The 19,405-nt window shown below is 38.4% G+C and overlaps 1 protein-coding gene across 1 annotated transcript in view; it reads right to left on the bottom strand.

The window, feature by feature from the left end:
* The window catches only part of DCC (DCC netrin 1 receptor), an 808,121-nt gene that overhangs the window by 762,339 nt on the left and 26,377 nt on the right, over window positions 1-19,405 (bottom strand). The window contains exon 2 of the mRNA XM_060118369.1: window positions 16,869-17,189. Coding sequence (XP_059974352.1) covers window positions 16,869-17,189 — 321 coding nt within the window. The remainder of the gene's footprint in view (window positions 1-16,868; window positions 17,190-19,405) is intronic.

Genomic DNA, 19,405 nt, shown 5'->3' with positions numbered 1-19,405 from the left:
ATCCCAAGGACACTGATGGGAATGGAGTTGGCTGAGGGAAGGAGAGGGAAAGGGGATAAAGGGATGGAAGGAAGAAGTCAGATTAGGCAGGACTTTTAGGTCATTGAGAACTTTAGATTGGGTCCTAAAAACAGTGGGATATACTGAACAACTTCAAATACCTTTTAAAGACAACTTTGGCCTCTGTGTATAAAATAGATTAAAAGCTAATTAATAGACTTTTGTAGGAGATGCAGTCAAGAGATGACGGAAGCTTCTGTTTGGATGGTTCCAGTAGACATGGAAAGAAATACACCCAACAAAAAATAAACAGTTGTAGATTGAGTCAACGGATTTTTGAGAAAGGTGTAAAGGCAAAATTATGGAGAAATCATTGTCTTTTTAACAAATGGTGCTGGAACACACTGCATATCTACATTACAAAAAAAAAAAAAAAAAGAATCTACACCTATCTTACACCCTTCACAAAAATCCACTCAAAATAGATCATAGACCTAAAAGTCAAACACAAAATTATAAAACCCCTGGATAATAACATAGGAGAAAATCTAACTGACCTTGAATATGGTGATGACTTTTTAGATACAACCCTAAAGGAATGATCCATGAAAGGAATAACTAATAAGCTGGGCTTCATTAAAGTTAAAAACTACTCTGTGAAAGCCATTGTCAAGAGAATGAGAAGACCACAAACTGGGAGAAAATGTTTGCAAAACACTAATCTGATAAAGGACTGGTATCCAAAATGCATAAAGAACTCTGGAAACTCAACAATAAGGAAAAGAACAGCCCAGTTAAAAAAATGAGTAAAAAATCTGAACAGACACCTCACCAAAGATGATAAACAGATGGCAAATAGCCACATGAAAGATGTTCAGCATCATATATCATTAGGTAATTGCAAATTCCAACAACAATCAGATGCCACTACACACCTATTAGACTAGCCAAAATCGAGAAAACTGACCACACCAAATGTCAACAAGGATGTGGAGCAAAAGGAAACTCGTTCATTGCTGGTGGGAATGCAAAATGGTACCATCACTTGGGAAGATAGTCTGGTAGGTTCTTACAAAACTAAATATACATTTACCATACAGTCTAGCAATCACATTCTTTGGTATTTATCCAAATAAATTGAAAATTCATGTACACCCAAAAACCTGCACATGGATGTTTACAGCAGCTTTATTCATAATTGCTAAAACTTGGAAGCAACCAAGATGTCCTTTAGTAGGTGAATGCATAAACAACCTGTGGTACATCCAGACAATGGAGTATCATTCAGTGCTAAAAAGGAACAGCTATTAAGTCATGAAAAGACATGGAGGAAACTTAGATGCATATGAAGTGAAAGAAGCCAATCTGAAAAGGCTACATACTATATAATTCCAACTATACTATTCTGGAAAAAGTAAAACTAAGGAGACGATAAGAGATGAGTGGTTGTCAGGGGTTACACATTTCACTATACATTTGTCAAAACCAACAGAATGTACAATACCAAGAGCGAACTCCAAGGTAAACTATGGGTTTGGGGTAATAATGATGTGTCAGTGTAGGCTCATCAATTGTAACAAACGTGCTGCTCTGATGTGGGATGTTAATAGCAGAGGAGGCTATGTGTGTGAGGAGAAATGGGGGTAATGGGAACTCTCTGTACCTTTTGCTCAATTTTGCTATAAACTTAAAAGTGCCCTTCAAAGTAAGTCTATTCAAACGAAAAAAAAATATGTTTCTTTGAGACTGGACATGACTAGTTATTGGACAAGAATGTTGTAGGTGAGAGAGAGAGAAATTACATCACCCAGATTTCCATCTTAGATGACTCGATGGATGCAGGTCCATCCAGTGCAATGGGACTAAAGAGTAGAACAGGACAGAGTTAACTGTGAGATAAGAGAGAAATTGCAGAGCAAAGCAGATTTCTGGTTTAAACTTTGATCACTGAAGAGTCATTTGATCCTTCATTTTTTTTTTTCCTTTTAGATTTGGAGGTCCAGGCTTCATATCTTAACATTTTTCACTGGAAAATGTAAGTCATTTATAGGGTTAGGCATAGCATGATTCTGATAGAAAACTGCAAATAGAAACGGGTGTCTTTGTACACATAAAGAAAGGCATGATGAGTTAGAGAAAAGAATATGGTTTTGGGGTCTGCAAGACCTGGGTTCTAAACCAGCCTTGGACATTCATTAGTTGTGGGGCAAATTATTTAGACCATCTGTCTCTTAGTCTCCTCCTGAGGAACATTCATAGTGAGTGGTTGTGAGGAATATAAATATTTTCAGGAAACTGGCACAAAAGTTGGTCCTCATACACTGGAAACAAGTGTTGGGATTATACCCTGGGTGCTTGTCACATTTTAACCTGAATTTGACAGCTGTATGAAAATATACTGCAATTAGGTGAGTCGAATAATGCTAACATATATCAGGAAGTGTGATTTCCTAGAAATCTCCTGAAACAACATAGAACTGAAGTCTTGGTACCATGCCTTATATGGAGGGCATTCCACATTTTTCTAGATGACCCGTGTTTGTTCTTTTGGGGAAGCCATATTAAGTAGTCAGTCCTCAAGACATTTCAAAGCCAGATACCAAATGACAACATGTCTTTTTCTCTTCCACTGCTTCCTTGTCCTTTCTTCCCTCCCTCTTTTCGAGTTACCTTCCAAACAGCAATTCTTTAGAAAATTTAACTGCAGATATTCCAAAGTGTAAAAATGGTATCTGTATTATTATATATTAACTGAAACCCTACTGAGTGCTAAATATGATAGAAAGGGAAAACACACACACAACCACAAAGAAGACTTAAAAGCAAACCAACAAGATTAGAAGGAATGTTGAGAAGCTTTAAGAAAAGGTGTTAACATCATCCACAACCTAATACAAATATTGAAATAAACAGACTGGGGACTAAGAATTCTCCAATCAGAGTCTTCCCTGTAGAGATCTGGCAGAGTCTAAAATGGTGAGGGCAATGTGATAGAGCTCTTTCTGCTTTGTATATGATGGACTGAGTGACTAGTATGACAGTTGAGTCTTAGTAATGAAAATCAGCAGCCCTGACCTGTGTTGACGACATTTGTAGATATGTTTCCCCCATCGGTGACCTACCACTTGTAAGCCTTCTGCCTCTGATTTATGAGGTACAGAAGGCCAAGTGCAAACGTATGAAAAGGTTACTCATTATAAGCTGAGAAGTGGATAAACTCATAATTTTTAAAACATGTGAAACACATGTTCCCCAGGTAAGACCTTGCACTCCAAATGTCAGGCCAGAGTGAATTCTTAAAGCCGAGTTATAAAGCTCTGAAAGTAGAGTTTATAATGAAAATGTTGACAGGCTCTTGGAGCCGCTATAGTATAGAAAATTTAATATGTCACCTTGTTTTACAAGATTTTACTGGCATGGGAGAAAATTAAAACATTTAACATCCTTCACTTCACCAAATTGCTTTCCTCCTCCAAAGTGTGGCACCCTTTGTGGTGCTATTTCACTGATAAATATCCTTTTTATTGTTACCAGGCTGAACACACATATTCTCAGCTTTGCGCTCACATTTCCTTTCCAAAGCACTGAAATGCATATTGGGGCAGCATTATCGTGTAATCTTATTCACACCTGCTGAAGGCATGTTAAGTTGTGAGAGTTCTGATGGGGAAAGGGTTGAAATGATTTACGTAGCTACAAAGGCAACATAAATGATGCCGATCACTTAAATAATTTCCACGAGTGTTTCAAAAAGCCTTTTTTAAAGAGAAGCATTTGTCTAGTACACAAATTCTGAGGGAAAAGACTTCAAAATGATAGCTTAGTATTTGGAGGAAACAAATTCCAAACCTCTGGCAAAATAAGATGACTGCTTGCATTTCTGAATATAAGTAGACAACAAACATAAAATGGGGAATAGTTTTCTAAGTCAGTTACAAATAATCAAGATTTATATGAAAACACAACTGTGAATCCAAGTCATATCATTAAGAAGAATCTCTTAACCCAAGTAATATTCTTATATCTCTAATGATCATTTACTTTTATGAAAGGTTAAAGACCAGTGAGGGTAACCAGTCAGACTGCAGTTCATATGCCCTCCCAGAAGGAGAAAGAAGGGTCCCGAAGTTTGCTGGTCCAGAGAAAGCTCTTCAAGGTTCCACGACAAACTTTACTTCAGATTTTTGCTAAGTGACAATTAAGAGATGTTGTGTTCTGATATCATCAAAGAACAAAATCAAAACCATGAGTATTATCCAAGTAGTTTCCAGTGTAGTCATTATTTTACTCCAGGAAGGAATATCAACCCCAAAGTATTGGTACTAAGAGCTTTAAACAGGCACATAAAACCTTACATGTTTGCACAGAGCTCATCTGGATGTGGGAAAGCAAGACCCTGGATGAGAAACAGGTCAGATAGTCACAGAGCATGCAGACATGCGTCCCACACAGGAAAAGAGGCCTTCTTCATGGGGTTTCTCTCTTCCCATTTGCTGCAGGGTATTTAAGGAATCTTCAAGAGTACTGCCATTCTCTATTTCCTATAAAACTTCATTCATTAAGCCCTTAGTAAGTCTAAGCACTTCTTGATTATCTTCACAGCAACCTTATAAGGCAGACCCATTTTAAGAACAGGAAAGTAGGCCCAGAACATTTCCACAGAGAGCCCAAGTTTACAGAACTAGTGAATGGATAGAGATAGGATCCAAATCTGTCTGGCTCTGAAGCTCATGCATCTGACTACCATGCTATGCCATATAACTAACCAGGTTCTAAAAAGTTTGCCCAGGGCCTCCCTGGTGGCGCAGTGGTTGAGAGTCCGCCTGCCGATGCAGGGGATACGGGTTCGTACCCCGGTCTGGGAGGATCCCATATGCCGCGGAGCGGCTGGGCCCGTGAGCCATGGCCGCTGGGCCTGCGCATCCGGAGCCTGCGCATCCGGAGCCTGTGCTCCGCAACGGGGGAGGCCACAACAGTGAGAGGCCCGCATACCACAAAAAAAAAAAAAAAAAAAAAAAAAAGTTTGCCCACCTAGAGAAGTTGAGAAGATATAACATGATCTGTCTTCATGAAGTCACTGACCAGTGGAGGAGTTGTGTGTATGTCTGTGTGTGTGTGTGTATTTTATAAGGACATAGTGTGACATGTTCCATGCTATAATGGGGGGAAGGCCAGTTTACTGTGAGTACAAGGAGGATGGAGACTTTCCTAGCCTGAGGGGCCAGGTCAAGATTCCTAAAGATGGACGGCATGAGTCCAGTCTCATTAAAAAAAAAAAAAAAAAAAAGTGCAAGAGTGAGCATAATGGATGAGAAAGGAAGACATACAGAATAAAGTATGCAAAGCCATGAGCACCAGAATATGCATGTTTAGGAAACTGCTATAAAAACTGAAGGGAAGAGTGTGGACAGGATTATAGATTGGGCTAAAGGCATGGGCAGGGGCCAGACTCTGAAGGGCCTTTAGGCCCCCGGAAAGCGTTCCTGTTTTTCTGTGGTGCACTGATATGACCAAATGCCATTTTGGACCTAAAAGAGGCCCCAACCCCAAGTCATTTTCATGAAATGACACCTACTAGAAGACTCCTTTTACACAAAGCAGGAGAGACACCTATCAGCACAGGGAAATCCTAGCACTCAGATGAGATGTATTCTTCTATAATGCTGTATATAAGAGTCTCTATTTTTTTGTTTTTTTTTAAGTGAGGCAAACACTTGTAACTGTTAATTAACAGTGTTAAGTCACCACTACTCATTGGAGTAAGCAATAGATTTCAGTGATATTTACAAGCTAAGGAGAAGCCAGTTCTATTTGCTCAGTCAGTGGCAGTAAAACACTTGCTGACCTCTGATGTTTAGGTCCAGGCTAATAGAATGTTCTTGAATCTACAGTATCTATTAAAATGCCGATACTCTTTGACCCAGAGATTACAGTGCTAGGTACACGTCCTAGAAAACTTGTCAAAAATATGCACAAAAGAGTATCCACTAAATACAAGACTATACATAAGGGCACTATTAACAAAAGTGAAAAAAATAGAAACAAACCAAATATCTCTCAATATACAAATGGTAAACCAAAAAATACTATGGAGAATTAAAAAATAGGAGGCTGATCTGTAAGAACAAATATAGAAAAATGTTAAGCTATATCATTAAGTGAAAAAACAAGAGACAGACTATTTAAAGGATAATCAGATAATCTTGTTTATGTTAAAAATAAACAATGCAGACAGACAGTGGGTTAGTGGTTGCCAGGGTCTGAGGGGAGAGGGGAATGGAAATGATAAAAATACTCCAGGGTTAGAAAGTAGTGATGAATGTACTAATAATGAGTGAATTACATACTTTCAAAGGGTTAATTTTATGGTATGTGAACTATTTCTTAATAAAAACAAAAAAATCCCACATCTATACAATATGTATGTGTTTGGGCTGAAGAGGATTAAAGGGGACACTTACTTTATCTGCAACTACATCTTCCAAACCAAGGCACCTCCTGAACTGACATTCAACTGGAAATAACCTTAAAGAAATAGCCACACGTTCGCTCAAAAAGTACCCAATGCACTGTGGGACCCAAAGGATGCCCCTGGAAACAATGCTTAGATCAAAGAAACACTAATTATTTTTTACGTCATGTTCCAGCCTTTGGAGAAATTTTCTCTTTGCAAGAGGAACCACAAAAATTCAATCCAATAAAATCAACCAGCACTGAAACTTAATGTTGAAGCTATATAGACTGTATTAATCTTTAAAACATTTTCTTAAATAGATTCCTAGTTGGTGAAATGTTCCAGGTAAAAAAATCTCAGCAAATGAAACCTCATGAACAGTCCTTTTAAGGGTAGTAAAGTTTTGGGTTACAATAAAAAGGATAAATATATTTTTTATAAAATAAAATTTGTAGCAATGTGTATAACAGAACAAAAAATTAGAGGGATTATAAAGCAAACAGATTTTATGACTGTGCTGTTCATCAAGAGATTTAAAACTATTTTTAAAGAAGACAACAACAGCAAAAAACAAGAAACAGGCCCAAAATGGAGTCTCTTGTGCTAAGCCACACACATTTAACAAGTCAGTCTGAATTACTTGGTCAGCACTAGTAAGATAATCTGCCTAAAAGACCCCAACTTCCTCCAAAGGAAGACAACCTTGCCTGAAACAATCCACTCTTTGCTAGAAATTTCCTTTTTCCTCTGCTTCTGCCTATAAAGCCTTTTATTTTGTTCAGCTCCTTGGAGCTCCTATCTGCTAGATGGAATGTTGCTTGATTCATGAATCATTTAGTAAAACCAATTAGATCTTTAAATTTACTCAGCTGAATTTTGTTTTCTAACAGGACATAGAGGCTTAGCTAAGAAGGTTCATCTAAATGGAAGGGTGTATGTGCATGCTCTGTAGTTCTGTCTAAATATCTCTGGGTAACCTAGGTTAGAATGTAGACAGTGTAAATTCAATTGTTTAAAGATCCTGATGGGAGATGACAGAATACAGACTCTCTTACACACACACATCCCCTACCTGTACCAATATCTACTGATTTATTTACATACAATCACACTGACCTGAGCTCACTAGATTCCGAGTTAGGCATATAACCGGCGGACTTCATCATCCTCTAGAAGTTAGAGCAGCTCTTTTGGGTTCCTGCACCTAATTCCAATGCGTGTGTGTGAAGGTGATTTCCCACACCACCAGCATTTCTCTGGACATCAATGGGTGTCCTTACAATTCAACTCGATTCTGACACCTATCTATCTGCCTGGAGATAGCATCAAATTCTACAGGTTAAGGGTTCAGTCCTGCAAGACTGTCTCCCTGTCCGTCCACTTCAGATGCCAGTCACGAGCCCAGGCTGTTACCTGTGCTTCTGACCAACTGGCTATAAACCAGAGGTTCCTAATGACCTCCTCCTTGGGCTCAATTAATTTGCTAGAGTGGTTCACAGAACTTAGAGAAACATTTTACTTACTAGATCACCAGCTTATTATAAAAGGACATAGCTCAGAAACAGCCAAATGGAAGAGATGCACGTGGCAAGGTATAGGGAAAGGGTGTGGAACCCATGAGACCAAAGGCACCATTAGCCCAGCACCTCCACCTGTTCACCAGCCTAGATTCTCCTGGAACCTTCTCCTTTTGGATTTTTATGGAGGCTTCATTGCATAGGCAGGACTGATTAAATCATGGACATCAGTGATCCATTCAACCTCCAGACCCTCTCCCCTACCAGAGCCCATGGGGGTAAGACTGAAAATTCCAGCCTTCTCATCACTGGCAGGGTTGGTTGCCCTGGCAACGAGCCCCTATCCTTAGATGGGGTTCAGAAGTCACCTCATTCACATAACAAAAGACTCCTTTGTCACGCTAGTCACTCAGGAAATTCAGAAGGCTTTAGAAACTCTGTGTCATTAATGGGATAAAGACCAAATATAAATTTCTCCTTCTGAATCACAATATCACAGCCCCACAGCTCTATATGGCCCAGTCAGAGCAGGTGCCTCTGTACCTGAGTGGCATTTAGAGACAAGTCCCAGTTAAGGACCTGTCTGAATTATGTGTTGCTTCTCACCAAAAAAGGGCTGCTTCTCAGATGCTTTGGGAAGTTTTCCCAATCTGCCTTTCAGTTTAAAACACTCTGACCTCTGGGACTAAGGCAATAGGTTTTGTCTTTTAATAGAAAGTCTCCAAAGAACTTTCAGCTGTAGCTCTGAAAGTGGCAGCTTTGAAGATACTATATCATATTGTACTATTTTAGTACGTGTGTGCATATGTATATGTGTATATATGTGTGTGTGTGTGTATGTGTGTGTGTGTGTATATATATATATATATATATATATATATATATATTCCCAGTATATTGTGAAATGAGTAGATATATTTGGGTTTTGGGATTTACTGTGATTATTTATTTGCTATCAAAAATATTTATCATTGTTTTATTGTTGTTGTTACATGTTCAACTCATAATTCAAGGTCCAAAACAAGTTATTTGCTACACTAAGAATATGTAGCTCCTTCTTATATTCCAATGGCTGCCTAGTCACTAGAAATCAACTTACTGACTTATTCTAATTCTCATCTCTATCGAATAATAGACATATTTAACAATTATAGGAGAAATGACCAGTGGACTAGACTGCTTATTATAGAATATATAGGTATAGCTTATAAATATAAAAGTAGACTATTAAAAAGCAATACCTGGGGCTTCCCTGGTGGCGCAGTGGTTGAGAGTCAGCCTGCCGATGCAGGGGACGTGGGTTCGTGCCCTGGTCTGGGAAGATCCCACATGCTGCGGAGCGGCTGGGCCCGTGAGCCATGGCCGCTGAGCCTGCGCGTCCGGAGCCTGCGCTCCGCAACGGGAGAGGCCACAACAGTGAGAGGCCCGCGTACCACACACACACACACACAAAGCAATACCTTCTTAAAGGGAGATGTTTTCACTGATGGCATTCAGTACTCTCATCTCTAAATATGGATCCTGACAAGAAAAGTTTAAGATAATTTAGGGACCATATACACTGAGATTTTCCATGATTTCTTCTAACTAACTTAGTTTCTAGAACATTCCTAAGTTTGAATATTTCCTTACTTTGTAGGAAAACTTGTATCTAGTATAAATATCTTAAGTTGTAGATCTTTACTAAATTTAAATAATAAATTTTAGCATGGACATAAAAAACAATAGAAAAAAATCAGTACCAGTGATAGGTTCATAAAAGTAAAATGCTCTATTAAATTTATTATCAATCATAATTTTATCAGAGATTTACAGTTATACCACCTGATCTATCTACTTTACTTCCTCTGATTTAAGTCTTTGTTAGCCTAACATTTATAAAAAAAAACCACCCAAAAAACAAACAAAAAAATCTCTTGTATTCCAAGGGGGTCTTCTAGAATTCAAAAGAGTTTTTGGTTAAAATACTACCACTGTACTATTTTACTATTAGCATTACTAAATAGTATTACTGTTTTAGATATTACCCCTTCATTTTTATTACAGCACCAGCAAACCAGCAAAAATCACACTGTAGCTAGCTTAACGGTTGAATAAAAGAAGAGTGCTCTTAAGATACTGAATTTTAGAATGAATAATTAGCTATTTCCACTGTCATATGAATTAGAATTCATAACAAAGAAAAGGCAGTGAAAGGTTGGAAGATTTTTTAAAGTTATTTTGTTGATGTTTCTACTATAAAAAGCCCTGTCAAGTTTTCTTTTGTAATTTTTATAATGTAGAAGATGTCTTTCTACTCTGCATATTTTATTCAGGAATATATTTCTATTTTAATTTTACTGCAGAGTTAACTGACTTAGGGAGGAGGCAACTAAAAACCTACTCTTTAAAATGCCATTATTTAAGTTGAGGGTGTGGGAGTGTGTGGGTAAGCAGGCACTGGGCAATACTGGTGATTATCCCAGTTTTATCTGGCAATAAAACTAAAAGAAAATTGTAAGATTAGCACACATACAACAATTACTTATAACACCACAATCCTTCCTTAAATTTTCTTTCTTTCTCATGTTTTAACCACAAAACAAAAGAACACTTAGCTAAATGAAGATAATTAAGACCATTAAGAATTATGGAGTCAGAACAATGGATTTTACCGCTCACCAGTCTGAAAATAAACAATATCCCTCTCAGTATAAAATGTAAAACTTTGCTCTGTAACTGAACCTTCCCCAAAATAGAATTCTGAGAGCATTCAAGGGCACTGGGATACATTTTCCAAACTGCTTCACTGGATGAACTTGACCTTCTAGGCAAGATCCTTATATTTGTTCTTGTAGAGGAAAGGAATATGAGCATTTTTTCTTGCTATTTCCTTTCTATAACATTTGAGTGGCCCGAGGCAATGTAGTTTATTCTCCCTTCTCTTAAGACAAGCTCCTTTTTCAGTTTCCTTTTAAGTAAAAATGTAAAGGTCAGGTTATCATTTCACAAAATGCTCCATTATGCCGAAGCAATTCTAGCTTCTCTCACTATAATATGCTTTCACTAATTATTTCATAACTCATTTAAATTGGAGGCATTCTGGAAGGGAATTCATTGAAACTACTCCTCAAGTAACTAATTATTTTTTTTTTAAACTCAGGGGACTTTTAATTATAATGCCTGTGTTTTTTAAAAGCAGAGTGCTCAATTTGCATCTTGAAACATCTATTGTAATAAGGAAGTAAAAAAATATGCTCCTGAATGAGATAACAACACAAGTAAATGCAATTTAGTTGGCCTTTTATTTTCTTGATTTTCAAGAACAAAATGCAAATTCGACCTGAATTATAAAACCACTTACAAAGATAAAAGATAACCAAACTCTTGCCCCTAGAAAGACTATTTATAAGCTTATTTTAAAAATCACATGTTCTCCACATTTCAGGAGAGATTGATCTTGTGTCATTATTTAATGCATAGCTGTGCTAGCAAAATCTTATCTTAGAAAAAATATCCAAATCATAGTGTTTCCCCATGTTGGGAAGGAAATATCTTTCCTTTACCCTTCTAGGTTCTTCTGACTGGTCTAAGAATTAAATTGACATAAGACAGATTAACAGAATACCACATTTAATTTCATATATACAGGAATCCCACATATATGAGAGTGTAAGAGAACCCACATATGTGAGAGGTTCAAAGACAGAAAACCAAAACGAGGTATATATGCTGTCCTGAGCTAAGGAGTGGGATACAGGCCGGGGCTTCCCAGGACAGGAGGGTCATTCACAGGATAATATGAAGAAGAGCAGATATTTATTAATTAGATATTTGTCCTGCCATATAGATGGGGCCACTTAGATAAAATGTATCTCTGGCAATAACTCTTTTTCTGGGAAAAATCCCCAATTTAAATTTTTCTAGGTTGTTAAGGAACAGACAGTAGTTTCTCTCGAGCCCATAGGATCTCCATTGCTTTTAGCGCAAAATAATCCACATACCAAAGTAGCACATATTGGGGAGGCCTCTTCTGAACCCCTACACCCATAAGAAGTTGATATTTTCAAGGCAATACATGGATAAAAGAAATCTACTATTATTTTCCCCTTAGTTTCTATTTTGGAGAGTTTCATTGATTAAAAATAAATGACTAAGTGGGAAACTATTCGCAGTATCCTTAAACCTAGTCCTTAGACTGAGAAGCAAAATGATAAGGGAATAAGTGTGTGCCAGAGTTAGAAACTCTGAGTTCTAGTCTCTGCCTGTAGAAAGCCACTACACCTTTTCAGTTTGTTCTCTGTCATTTTGGGTATCTATATCACAGGGCTTTTTTGAGCATTATGAGATAATGTGTATGAATATACTGTGCCAAGAGCAAAGGACTATAAAAAAAGCAAGTCAATGGTTTTAATATTCAAGACATAAATGCTTAAAATTAACAACAACAAAGAGAATCTACCTGGACACAAATGCTCTATCATGTATCCTGCAGTCGGTGTTGCTTTACATGAGGGAGGAGAGGCTGGCTGCCTTCCATCCCCAAGAGTGTGAATACAAGCAGAGGAAGCATTTAGGTTCCAGCTGGGCTGCTAAGAGCCCAGCAGGAGAAGTAGATGGGCAAGTAGTCACGTGGGTAGGTGGGTGTGGTGGATGGTGGATGTGTGGTGGTGGTGTAATCAGGAAAAATGAATAAGATGACTCTTTCATGGTGATTCAGAGGAGCTCCGCAGTGATCTGGTTTTCTTACACATCAGCATTATTTAAACTCCCAATCTAGACCAACTAACTCCTGTGGACCCAGCACAGGTGAATCTTTTTCAGTTGGAAGGTTATCAAGGAGGCTTGGTTGAGAAGATGGCCCAGCATCTTTTTTTCCAAAATGACAGCAGTTATTGCTTGATCTAGACCCAGTACAAATTATATTGGCTCCACTGACAAAATAGATCAACTTTTGAAAAATGAATTTTGTAGTTAAACTGATTTTGGCATTGCTGGCCAACAAACTGCAGAGAGATTCAACCATTTGAAAACTCGATTCAGTCTTGCCAGTTTGTAATTATGGATTGCAAAGGCAGATATCTGATCTAGGACGATAATATTTATGGCTCAGGATTTGCAGCCTACATGTATCTCCTTCCCCCCCAAATTTTTTGTACCACCACACGGGACTATTGAAAGTTGTCATTTCCTAGTAGTAATAATTGTAATAACACAATAACCATTATTAAGTCTATTTATACTACTGCTGCTATTGAATAAGAATCTACTCTGCACTATGGCTTTACATCCTAGATGCTATTTGAAAGCCAGCACAGCCTTAGGAGGTAGATTGTTATTATTATGTCTATTTTACGGAAGAGAATACAGGCTCAGATAGCTGGTGACATCTGGCAGAGGGAAGACGTGCTTGGCCAGATGCAAACTCATCTTCATGTTATAGGAAGAAATAAGGAACTGACACATGCCTTTTATTTTTTTCAAGTAGCACATGAATATTCCAGCACAGTCCATCTTATAATAGTTAATGAATTTGTAGACTATTGAGACATAAATCAAATTATTCCAACTCTGCCCATCAAGAGTAGGGACACAGGGCTCCCCTGGTGGCGCAGTGGTTGAGAGTCCGCCTGCCGATGCAGGGGACACGGGTTTGTGCCCCGGTCCGGGAAGATCCCACATGCCGCGGAGCAGCTGGGCCCGTGAGCCATGGCCACTGAGCCTGCACATCCGGAGCCTGTGCTCCGCAGCGGGAGAGGCCACAACAGTGAGAGGCCCGCGTACCGCAAAAAAAAAAAAAAGAGTAGGGACACACATAGGTAAATTTAACTAATCACATCAAGGTCAATAATGAAGAAGTGGACGAGGAAGAGAAGGAAGAAGATAACATTGGCCAGAAACTCTCCATAGATGGCAGAAAGCCCCACATCTTCATTGGTAAAACAAATATCTACTGAAAAACTACTAAACATGTCTGCTGATTTTCTAGGTACTGAGTGGAGAGGGTGGTAGGAGAAGTTATATAAACAAAGTCTGGCTCTGCTCGTCTCTTCAAGCTGTTCTCCATCTAGAAATGCTAAATAGAGGTACACAATGCAGAGAAATACTGCACCATTTTAGATTAGAGCTCATTGGATACAAATACAATTCCCAAGTTTCAGCCAGTACCGGCCAAGTTGCTTTCAAATAGAGACTTAACAGCCCAGGTGTTCCTTACTGATAGAACGCACGATTCCCAGAAATACTGACAGTCGGTAGCCCGTTACACAGAGATTTTTAACAGGATGTTGAATGGGCTGGTAGCCCCTCATTTCTCTTTCCTGCTCTCTCTCCCTCTCCAGCTAAGCATGTACTCAGGACTTAAAGAGCACTTGAGAAGTTCTTAGAAAATAGAATGAATGGTGTACAGCAAGATCATTGCATGAAATTAGCTGATTGATTAAGGACCAATTTCATTTGCCACATTTCTTTTTATCAAGACACTTTGAGAAAGCAAAAATGGAAGAGGAGCATTCTATTAAATGGGCTCTCCACAGCACCTGAGGGTAGAGAACAGATTTTGTTTTTTCTCACCCAAAGAAAAGCTGCCTGTTACTTTTTAGGAGTGACTGGTTTACTGACTGCTAATGTTTTTAAAATGAGATTAAATCAGGCCCGTGGTCTTTATTACAGGGAAGATATATGCCCCTTGTGCATTCCAGTGGTTTGGCAATCTTAACTTCAGCAGACATAACATTGACATATGCTGTGTTGCCAAACAGCAAGGTAAGTGTTTAAAAGGCTGTGAATAAGCCTCACTGCCTTGAAATGATACAATCTAATATTAAATTGTAACTCAGTGACTGAATCTGCCAGCCTATCCTTGTACAGAATACGGAAGTCAAAAGAAGAATCCACTTTATTTTGATATCTCACAGGGAAGGGATTATTCTTCATCTCACCATTGAAACAGAGCATGTAAACGTGAATCCAGATCACAGGAAACAGAAACCACAACTTATCAGGACATTTTCATTAACAGCACACGTATGTGTGTGCCTTTTGGAACAGGCATCAAAGTACCAGCCTGATTCACTCAAATCAGCAGAGCTACTTTGTATTGTGGGCAACTGACAGATGGGATGTGAGCATCCAGAAATTCTCAAACGCAGGAAATCAAACTGTACCCTTTCTGCTTCATTTGGAGCATTCCAGGAAAGGAGTTTTTACCTTAACCCTCAACACTTGCTCCACTTTTCTTTTTTAATCAATCATCATTAACATAGGCTTTCAGTTCTCTCTACACTTTACGCTCATCAATCAAATTTCAGACACCCATCACTCAGAGATCCCAGGTGGCTGATAGCCTTGGTTTTCCTGATCAGGTGCCACCTCATGTGTCTCCTGAGTAAAGGGGACAGGATGATCAGGATGCCACCTCACGTGTGTCCTGAGTGAAGGAGACGCTCTGCACCCATGCTTCAGTCTAGCATTGCTAGAGAAGGTGGAGGGTTCAACTAGGTAGGTTGACCAACTATTCTACTTTTACGTGGGACTGAGGGGTTCTCAGGACCAGTATTTTCAAGGGCTAAAAGCAGGTCAGTCCCGGTTAAACCAAGATGGCTGACCACTGTATCGTCAGGATATCTTTGCTCCAGAATAGTCTGGTTTAACTGAAATATGAAAGAGAGTCCTTAGTGGGGAAAAGAAGCCATAAAAGAGTGGCAGGAAGTTGAATTTATGGACTGATTGCTTATCTATGAGATCTAATTTTTTATATCATAATCTGACAAAATCCCTTTTTTCAGATTTCAACTTTATCGCATCTTTACTAGAAGAGTACAAGGGTGGGGGGTGGTCCTGCCTGATTGTCCTAGTATATGTCATTGTTGAAAATGAGTCCTCATTCTCATCAGTCTTCCTGTATATAGACTACATGGACCCTGGGAAAGGAAACCCATATCAAATGACTACATTATGGCCTATTCATTCAAGTGAATAGAACTGAAGATTAAGTTTGAAAGGAGCCCTTCAAACCTGTTTACCTATCTGAAGGCCTAAATTTATTTCAGGTTGGATCCATTTGCCTTGTTTTGTGACCAATATCAAAATCAAACAACAAAAAAAGAAAAAACAAAGTCAAAGCCCAACTTTTAGCTGAATCATTACAGAAATGAGTAAAATTTAATTATTTTTCCTACAGGTCTAACTCTGAAAAGAAATAATCATGAGCTACCCTCTAACCAAAATAAGTGGGGCAAAAAAGAGCAATATCCATGGATTCCAGGACATTCAGTATTGTTTCTTTCAGGGTCTGCACCACTTCAAAATATATATAAAAAGAAAAACTTTTCATCTTATTATTCAGTTATTGAGTCAATACATTACCAAGCATAAAGATATTTGGAAGCACTATTCAAATTTTTATTTTTCATTTAGAGATTTATATGTTGTAGCCATTATAATTAAAATAAAATCCACTGCTCTAAAGGCAAAAAAAAACCCCACCAAACAAATAAACAAGCACACACACACACACACACACACACACACACACAAACTGCAAATTTTCATCATTAGTGAGGCTGTAAAATGGAATGAATTAGGAAATTATTTTTCTAATATTTTTCTATTAACGAAAACTCCTTCCTTACACATAAGTAGTGGATCAACTTGAGCCAAATTTTGTTTTGGAAAATCTCATAATGTTATGTTAATTGTTGAGATTCTTCTATTGTTTTCCAAGCTAATTTAGGCAAAAAGTCAATCAAGACTATGAGGAAATAAACATACATGTTTTTACATTTTTTCCTTTTTCTTAAAAATATATGCTGCTTTTACAAATATTAGTTCTTTTTTCTTAATCTCAAAAACAAAAAAAAATAGGAGTAGAAGAAGAGATGGAGAAGGAAGAGGAGGAGAAGGAAAAATCCACTTACCTGCCACCGCAACTTTTGCTGTCCGACTAATAATTGACCCAGAATCTCCTAAAGATGCCTCACATTGGTAGAGTCCCTCATCTGGCTTATGGTGCCTGGAGTGAAGTATGTTTTGTATAAACAGAGAGCCATTTGGAAGTTGCTGCTTCCTTTCCTCCATCCCCAAGGCGAGGTGGATGCCATCTTTCTTCCACTTGATAACTGGAGCTCCTCGGTCAGACTCTGCAGAGCAGTTCAGGAGGACATTTCCTCCCCGCATCGTGACGGCATCAGAAGGTTCCGACAGGAAGCGCAGTGATGTGAAAGACTTAATCTGGAAACCTGGAACATGAAAGTACAGGGAAATATGTTCACTTATTCAAATAGATCTCAGGAGTCAATCCCTTGCCTTTTCTTCACAAAACTTTTTCAAAACACCTGGGGGCTTTGAATAATGTCCAAGGCTAAATGAAACTTAAAATCAAGGATGTTGTGTTAAAGAAGTGAAAAACTGTCCAACTGAGGTAACCACAATTAATGAAACTATTGGTCCCAAAAGTGATAATATAAAAAATTAAGAATTTATAGAAATCTAGGCATGGCCACCATCACATATCTATCAACACTTGAAAATTTAGACAGAATAGACTAATATTTTCCAAAGTAGCCACAGTGGGACTTCCCTGGTGGCACAGTGGTTAAGAATCCGCCCGCCAATGCAGGGGACACGGATTCAAGCTCTGGTCCGAGAAGATCCCACATGCCGCAGAGCAACTAAGCCTGTGCGCCACAAATACTAAGCCTGCGCTCTAGAGCCCATGAGACACAAATACTGAGCCCGCATGCCACAACTGCTGAAGCCCATGCGCCTAGAGCCTGTGCTCCACAAGAAGAGAACCACCACAATGAGAAGGCTATGGACCACAACAAAGGGTAGCCCTCAATTGCCGCAACTAGAAAAAGCCCACGCACAGCAACAAAGACCCAATGCAGCCAAAAATAAATAAATATATTTTTTAAATAAATAAATAAAATAAAGTAACCATGGTTAGTAGTGGGGTAGCTAAGATTTAGGGTGCTATTTCTATCTCTGCATTCTGAGTTCAGTATCCAATAAATTTAAAAAGAAATCCACTCAGAGACAGTATTTCATTAACTACAATAACAAAAAAACAGCTCCAAACTGGGTGGGACAAGTTATTTAGAACAATGCTCATGTGGGTTTTAAATAGGTAAGAGATGCCACTTGCAGAAGCAAGTCAATAAAGCTACCAACTAAAGTCACAAACCCCTGATGTGTCTCAATTTCCATCCAAATGTTGCTCACGAGCCAGGAAGTCTAGGTGAATATTATAGTTGGATTTTTTTTCATAAACATCTATGAACATAAGAAATCAACAGAAAGAATAGAAGGTCATTTAAGAATCTGGAGGAGGTAAAACACCTACAATTAGTTTAAGTACATTCTTTTCAGGGCGGGCAGCACAGCATTTGGCAGAATATTTGGTTGTTGAATCAAAGACTTTGATGAGGTCTCAGGAGGTCATGGGGCTCACCCTTTGCTCAGACAGGTGTATACCTAAATCACTCAAGTTCAATTACTTTAAATTTCATTTTCAATGATTTCTGGGGCTAGGGACTCTACAATATCCCTTGCTTTCAATATTGAATCATTCTTAGAGTCTTAACTGAATTTTCTTGCTTCCATTTAATCCCATTTTTCTCCTGAATCACCCTGTGTAACAGTACAGAGGAAAGGAACACATCTTTGTAAGAGACCCTTGTTCTTTTGAGGCAGCATTTAATTTCTTTAAAAACACTCCCTCCTCTAAGTTATGTTTTAGCTTCAATCTTCCAGGATAACAATCTCAACTTGATTAGCTTCCTTAATTTTTCTGTGATGGGAACGATTTTTGTTATACTTGGTGAAAATGTTCCAGTTTTCTATTATTTAAAAGGCAGGCATCTAAATTGCTTATAGTCAGTATTCTTATAATAAAGGATTGGCCCATACTAGCACCAATGGACAGACTTATTTCTAGCTTTGTATACTCCACTTTCAAGATAAAGCTGAACAGCTTCTCACTGTTTCTCCATGCTGTTATCTGCCATGTTCCCACAAACCCAATTTTTCTAAACCTTATATTCAAAATAAGTCTGTTACTTTATTGTTTTTGTTGAAATGTGCCCACCATTCCTTGTCATACACTCATTTCATCCAACTAGGTCATTTACCCAAAGAAAGCAGCTGGAAGTTTGCTCAAATTATTATAAATTGTAAAATAACAGTGAGCATCGTGTCTACCGTAAATTATCATGGTAAAAATCCCAAAAGATACAGCCTCACCCTCTCATTGTCCAATAAGGCCCTCCTCCCCTCAGATTGTTTTGGTGTAGCCAACCTAATTATTACTGCCCACTCCTCTAGTGGAAAGTACCTCACATCAGAAGTCTGGCTAGTTAGCCCTTGGTCCTGGCTTTACTATTTAAAGATCTGTGACTCAGACAAGCCTTTTAAATCTTCAGAAGCTCAGCTCCTTCTGTGAAATGAGAGTGTT

Source organism: Mesoplodon densirostris, chromosome 15 (genome assembly GCF_025265405.1).
Source record: "Mesoplodon densirostris isolate mMesDen1 chromosome 15, mMesDen1 primary haplotype, whole genome shotgun sequence".
NCBI classification, from domain to species: domain Eukaryota; kingdom Metazoa; phylum Chordata; class Mammalia; order Artiodactyla; family Ziphiidae; genus Mesoplodon; species Mesoplodon densirostris.
The sequence above is the reverse complement of the archived record's forward strand: the minus strand, read 5'-3'. Positions and strand labels throughout refer to the sequence as shown.